The sequence below is a fragment of the Peromyscus eremicus genome, chromosome 2 (assembly GCF_949786415.1).
Source record: "Peromyscus eremicus chromosome 2, PerEre_H2_v1, whole genome shotgun sequence".
NCBI lineage: Eukaryota > Metazoa > Chordata > Mammalia > Rodentia > Cricetidae > Peromyscus > Peromyscus eremicus.
Window position 1 is genome coordinate 79,888,744 of NC_081417.1, and position 6,273 is coordinate 79,895,016.

At 54.5% G+C, this 6,273-nt stretch overlaps 1 protein-coding gene across 8 annotated transcripts in view; it reads left to right on the top strand.

Annotated features, from left to right (window-relative positions):
- The window catches only part of Rgs3 (regulator of G protein signaling 3), a 140,910-nt gene extending 135,607 nt beyond the window's left edge, over positions 1-5,303 (top strand). For 6 of the 8 annotated variants that reach the window (XM_059254443.1, XM_059254440.1, XM_059254444.1 and 3 more), the window contains 4 exons: positions 2,170-2,271; positions 2,536-2,597; positions 3,219-3,385; positions 4,359-5,303. In XM_059254443.1, coding sequence (XP_059110426.1) covers positions 2,170-2,271; positions 2,536-2,597; positions 3,219-3,385; positions 4,359-4,544 — 517 coding nt within the window. In that variant the 3' untranslated portion in view covers positions 4,545-5,303. Of the gene's footprint in view, positions 1-1,718; positions 2,070-2,169; positions 2,272-2,535; positions 2,598-3,218; positions 3,386-4,358 lie in introns of those variants that run through there. The other 2 variants (XM_059254448.1, XM_059254449.1) reach the window with 2 other exon arrangements.
- Positions 5,304-6,273: the final 970 nt, after the last annotated feature.

Genomic DNA, 6,273 nt, shown 5'->3' on the forward strand with positions numbered 1-6,273 from the left:
TATCCACAGATCAGAAGGAACTGGAAATGGGGAAGGCGACAGGAGTCTTCCCAGGCAGGATGTTGTAAGTAACCCTCTTACCTGGCACAGACCTTGGATGGAGCCAGCTGGTCTATGAACCCGTTTTCTCCAGCTTCCATGCCCTCTCCTGTTTTTAGCAACAACAGTGGGCTTCTCTCAGTCTGCAGCCGGAGACAGTGAAATGTACGAACAGCAGTCCTCTACACGGCACTCCCATTTAGCTGCAGTTTGTGGGGGTGAGGGTGGAGGGAGGGAGATATGTATTCACTACCAGAGCTGCTGTGGGGGTACCTCAGAGAGAGCATTAGGTGGTGATGGAGGCGGGGTGGGGTGGGGTGGTGGAACTGCCCCAGACACACCCACTCCAGCCTCCTGTCAAAGTAGGCGTGGTCTTTTGAATGTCTGGAGTTCACATTCCTCAAAGCTTAGACAGGACTCAGCATCTGATATGAACACAATAGCCCGAGTAGTCATTGTGCCGGCTTCTGGGTTCTGCATGTGTTATGTAGGCAATCCAATTTAAGCTTTACCGTTACTTTGCATGATCTTTTTATTTGCCGTATCCTCATTTTACAAAAGGAAACAGACTTATGAAGAGGTTAGTCACTTGTCCAATCCCCGTAACAAGAGAATGGGAACCAGGATGGGAAGCCAGTCTGCTTTGGAGCTCCCAGCCTTACCCAGAGAGCCGATGGTCTCTGGACTCCTTGGTCTTAGCCCACTGCCTTGGAACCTATTGTATCAGGGACCCATCTCTGGGCATCTGTTCCTGAATCCCAGGACAAGTGTGACTGCCTCCCCGCCCCCCACAGAGTCCTGAACACCCCAGCAGGTGGCAGGAGTATCATCCTTGTTAGAGAAGCAGGGAACTTGACCTCCAGAGCAGTTAGGGAGGGCTGGACACAGCAGACTGGGGGAGCTTGGGCTTGACCTGGAGGCTGTCATCTCCAGAGCTCAGAAGCCAACCTCCAACAGGTAGAGTGCCACACATGGTCCCAGAGGTCCTGGGGCATTTAGGCTTGATTAGCTTCAGAAGGAGAAATTCTACAAGTTATCTAGAAAGTTTGATTATTTCAGTTTCTTGGTTTTGTGATTTTGAAACTGTGATCTCTATTCGAATCTTTGACTTCAGTTAGCATTTCACACCTTCAGAATTATGGAGAACAAAAGCCAAAATGAAAAAAAGATTATTCAATCACAAAACTAAATATGCACAGAAATTAAGTAAACCATCAAATGATTCTCCACCCCCCCCCCCCCAAGTTTATCGTATTTACACTTTAGGTTATTCAAGCTTAGAACTACTGAGACTTTTGGGCCCTCTTGTGTATTAATGGATGGCCCTGTCTGATGCCAGTGAGAGCTGGCAGGAGCTGGCAGGGGACCACAGACTAGGAGTGTGGAGTACAACAAGGGGCCTTTAACCCTTATTTGACCAGCAGCTTCCTGAAGGCTAAAATCTGCCTCTGGGAGGAGCAGCCTGGCTAAAAATGGTTTTTGGCTAAAAATAGTCAGTCCTGCCACCCTGGTGGGCAGAGGCTCCTTCCCTCCCTCCTTCCTGCCCAGCAATTTGCTGACTTGCCCCCCCCCTTTGTTGCCATGGTAACAAGGGAGGTGGGTCACAAATAACTGGGTCTGGCTTTCAGCCTGGGGCTGGCCCCAGGGGCTGTCCTTTGCAAACACATGCCCCTTTCACGCTGCCTCTCAGGGTTGGCCAGGAGGGCTGTTTTTCTCTGCTCCCCCCTCTGGTCCCGCCCATTTCCTGGCTCCGCCTGTCTGAGTCCCAGCCGGGCTTGTGCCTGGAGTGCAGTCATCCCGGCCAGGATTCCAGAGAGACAGAGACAGAGACACACACACACACACAGAGATCCAGCCCGCTGCAGTCTGCACATTTGCCTGGAAGCCTAGGAACCCTGTGGGAGGCAGGAGCCTGAGGGCGCTCAGTTCCGGTCATCCTGAGTCTCAAGGTGGGGGGACTCTTCGGAGATGCTCCGAGGCATGTACCTCACGCGCAATGGGAACCTACAGAGGCGGCACACCATGAAGGAGTAGGTGCCCCTCGCTCCAGTCTGCAGCCTCCTGCACCCCACATTTGCAGGGGTTGTGCGGGCCAAGCTGATCAACCCTCTTCTCTGCTTCTGCCCCCAGAGCCAAGGACATGAAGAATAAGCTGGCTATCTTCAGGAGGCGAAATGAATCTCCGGGGGCCCCGCCAGCCAGCAAGACAGACAAGACGACAAAGTCCTTCAAGTAGGTACCCTCTGCCATCCTGGCACTCGGGTGATCACTGGCTTTTAGAGAGGACTGGGCAGTGGGTTTGGGGAAGAGGCTTTGTCCGCTGGATCCTACTATAAGGTGAGGGAAACTGTTGTTTTGGGGAACCCAGTACCCAGCAAGCAACTCCTTCCAGAAGCTGCTGTTCTGGGGAGAAGGCCAGGCAGGGGTGGTTGGAGCTGGAAGCAGAGTTAGCTTCCCAGCCAGAGGTCCTTACACACTCCTACCCTCACCCCTCAGGCCTACCTCGGAGGAAGCCCTCAAATGGAGCGAGTCTCTGGAGAAGCTGCTGCTTCACAAGTGTGAGTAGGGGCCAGCCACTCTGTCTTCCTCTGGCCTTCTTACCACCCCACCCCTCTTCCCATAACTCAGCCTAGAGAGTGTCCCCCAGAAGTGCCTTCACTGTCCCCTGGTCCCGGTCGCTCCTGTTAGAGAACAGCAGGGCACACTAGGGCCCTTAGTCTGGCCTTGGGTTGGCTCCTGCCAGCCCCTCCCTGCCCGTGGGAGCTGGCCCTGCCTGCCAGAGGCCGTTGGGACCTGTGTGTTCAGATCATATTCTCAGAATAAGGGCAAACATTTCCATGGACCGAGGGCTCACACTGGGCCAAGTATGCCTGCCACCTCTGGGGCAGGATTCCTCCAGATCTCCCATAACTCCAGGAGATGGGTTGGATAATCCTTATTTTACAGAGGAGGACACTGAGGCACAGAGGGGCGGGGGGAAAGCAGCCAAGGCCCCAAACAAGACATTCACAGGGCTAGGACCGTGTCCAAGTGCTCCACCGTTCTCTGGGGGTAGGGACTCTTGAAAAGTTCCCAGCATGTCCCCTCTCAAGGCTCTTGGAGGGGGTACGGTGGAGGGGTTGCTAAAGGCAGGCGAGGCTGGCTGTGCCTCTCACCCTGGCCTGGTCTTCCCCTCACAGATGGCTTAGAAGTGTTTCAGGCCTTCCTTCGCACTGAGTTCAGTGAGGAGAATCTGGAGTTCTGGCTAGCTTGTGAGGACTTCAAGAAGGTCAAATCACAGTCCAAGATGGCAGCCAAAGCCAAGAAGATCTTTGCCGAATTCATCGCGATCCAGGCTTGCAAGGAGGTAAGACTTTAGGCCAGGACCTTGGGTCCTCAATCTCCCTGGCCCAAGAGCCTTTCTGCTGCTAGGAGGCAGCCAGCAGCTCAGGAAGGGAAGAGGCCGGAGTGACTCTTAGTGCCTGTTTGCTAGGTGGACCAGAGAACAGAATGGTAGCCCATAACAAAAATGGCCTGGCTCGGCACTGCCCTGTGCCAGGTACATGCTGAACTCTTTATGTATGAGCTCCTGGGTTTAATTTTATACTGACCTCTCCAACAACTCTGAATATTATCCTCATTTTAAGAACGAAGAGAAGTCTGGGCTGGAGGAATAGCTCTTCTCAGTCGGTCAAGTTCTTGCCTTGCAAGCATTAAGGCCCAAATGGGATCCCCAGAAGCCACACGACAAACAAGCCAGGTGTTGTGGTACATGCTTGTAATTCCCTCTCAGGAGGCAGACGGGATGGCTCGCTGGCCAACCAGTCTAGCTTAATCTGCGAACCCCAGGTCAATGAGAGATCCTGTCTCCCTGAGGAAAGGTGGATGGCCTCTGAGGAATGACGGCCAAGGTTGTCTTCTGGCTGTCGCATGCAAGCACGCACATGCTCACCCACAGTCATACACAAAACGAAGAGGGTCTTAGAGAGCCTGCAGAGACCTCGGTCCCACTCAGTGCCCTCTGTGTGTGGGCACACATGCACGGTTCTCACAGCTCCGAGGAAAGCACCATCTATCCCGCATATAGAAAAACTGAGGGACAGCGTCCCTGAGTGATTATCTCAAGGCTGCTAGCCCATGAATCTCGGCAGCCTGACCCTAGGGGTGGCGTTTTTTAGGCGTCATAGATTCTGCCACCCAGCAGCACTTGACCGAAGCAGGTCTTGGGGGCCCTTTGTAATGTCATGGGGGACAGAAGAGGCTGTAGTGACCCCCACTGTTTCCCTGATACTTGGCCTCCAGACAAGTAGCCCTGACCATGCCCCTCTGTGACTCCTCAGGTAAACCTGGACTCATACACACGAGAACACACCAAGGACAACCTGCAGAGTGTCACGCGAGGCTGCTTTGACTTGGCACAAAAACGTATCTTTGGGCTCATGGAAAAGGACTCCTACCCTCGCTTTCTCCGCTCCGACCTCTACCTGGACCTCATTAACCAGAAGAAGATGAGCCCCCCGCTCTAGGGACCACCAGTATCCAGCTCAGCGTTCACACCAAGCGGAAGCAGGCTCCCTGCCCATCCGCCTCCCTCCCCTGTGACGGAGGGGGCAAGCGAGCCCCCAAAGGCTGTGTCTCCAGACAGACAGAAGGACATTTGGATTCGAGACCTGGACTGAGAGAGACCCAGGCCGCTACAGGAGTAGGAGGACAGGCCGCATCGGGTCCTCAATGCTCCGGTACGAGGGGACCAAGGGCTCTGGCAGGCCCAAGCAGGATCAGGAGCTGTGGCTCCATGCTTTGGAGATTCAGAGACTTCACGCTGACCAAGTTCCTTCGAGAACTGGCGAGGGGAGGTCTGGAGGCCCAGGCCTGGGCTCCGAGGACGTCTCGGGGGCCGCGGGGGCTCACAGCTCGGATCCTCCCCCATTGAACTTTATTTATTTAAACTGTAGTTGGATGCTTGGCAATGAACTGTAATAGGAAACCTTTGCCCTGCCAGTTTTCTTAATTTACAAGTGCAATATCTTAACCAATGCCTTGTTAAAGCCACCTGGAGAGGTGGCCACCACCCTGCAGTTTCAGGGCATTTGCTGGTCCCAGGAACCAGTGGTGGCAGCTGGGCCTTCTAGACTGACAAGGCCTTGCGGGGATGCTGCAGAAATCTGGCACCCCCTGGGTGGGTGTCGTTCCCCCCCCCCCCCCAAGAGATCTGGGAAAGCATAGTGCCCTCCAGCCACACAGGAACAAGTGTTGGAACGAATAAATGGCCTGTGTTCTTCTCATTCTTGGGCATCGCTGTGTGTTCCTGGTCTCTAGCCTTCACGGGTGGCTGGGCCGGGAGGCCTGCGAGGTGCACTGTCACCCCAACAGTGACTTCTTTCTCGCGACCACCTGCTGACCACCCTGAGGCCAGCCTCTGGGAGGGCTGCTGCCTCTGCTGGGCCACAGGCTCCTGGGGTCCTTGGCATCTGTCCTCATTTTTCCAGATGAGGACAGCGAAGCAGGTCAGGTGACTTGGGTAAGGTCCTTAGGCAGCAGGTACCAGAGACAGAGTCTAACCGAATGAAGCCTGATTGGCCGTAAAGCTTCTGCTCTTGGTCCTTCCTGGGCTGACAACTCCGCACGGTGGCTAGCTGCCTGTGGGACCTAGTCAGTTCCTCGGCTTCACCCTGACACACCCTTCACTATTAATGAAATGTCCAGGGCCACTGGGATGGATGCAAGAGGTGAATGGGGCCAGAGTCTCAGGTAGGGCGGCAGCAGGCTCACAGGCCTCTAACAGAAGGAAGAGCTAAAGAGGTATAAGGAAGGAGGACTCCAGAGTTCCTCTGGGGCCTTGGGCCCATCTCTCTCCTTTGCATCCTTATTTCCCTTCCTGTGTAGCAAAAGATACAAATGTAGAAAAAATCCTGCCACAAAGGAATACTGGAGGGTAGTATACTCTTGCCTAGACGGGGCAGAGGAGGGCCCAGAACCAGAGCCAAGCTGACACCCAGGCAGGCCCTGAAGCCCACACATACAACCTCATGAGGCACGGTCCAGGGTGAGACTAGCTTTTCTGGGAGACTCAGATGAGTAGATGATAGAGCTGGTATGTGAGAGTCTAGACATAATCCCCTAGATCCTTTTGCTTGCCTGGAGTCCTGGGCTCAGGTCTGTCCACCAGGGAGCTGGAGATGCAAAGGGCATGGGCCTGACAGTCACACTCTTCTCTGCCATGCTATGTCTGCCCCCTGCACAGGGAGAGGATCA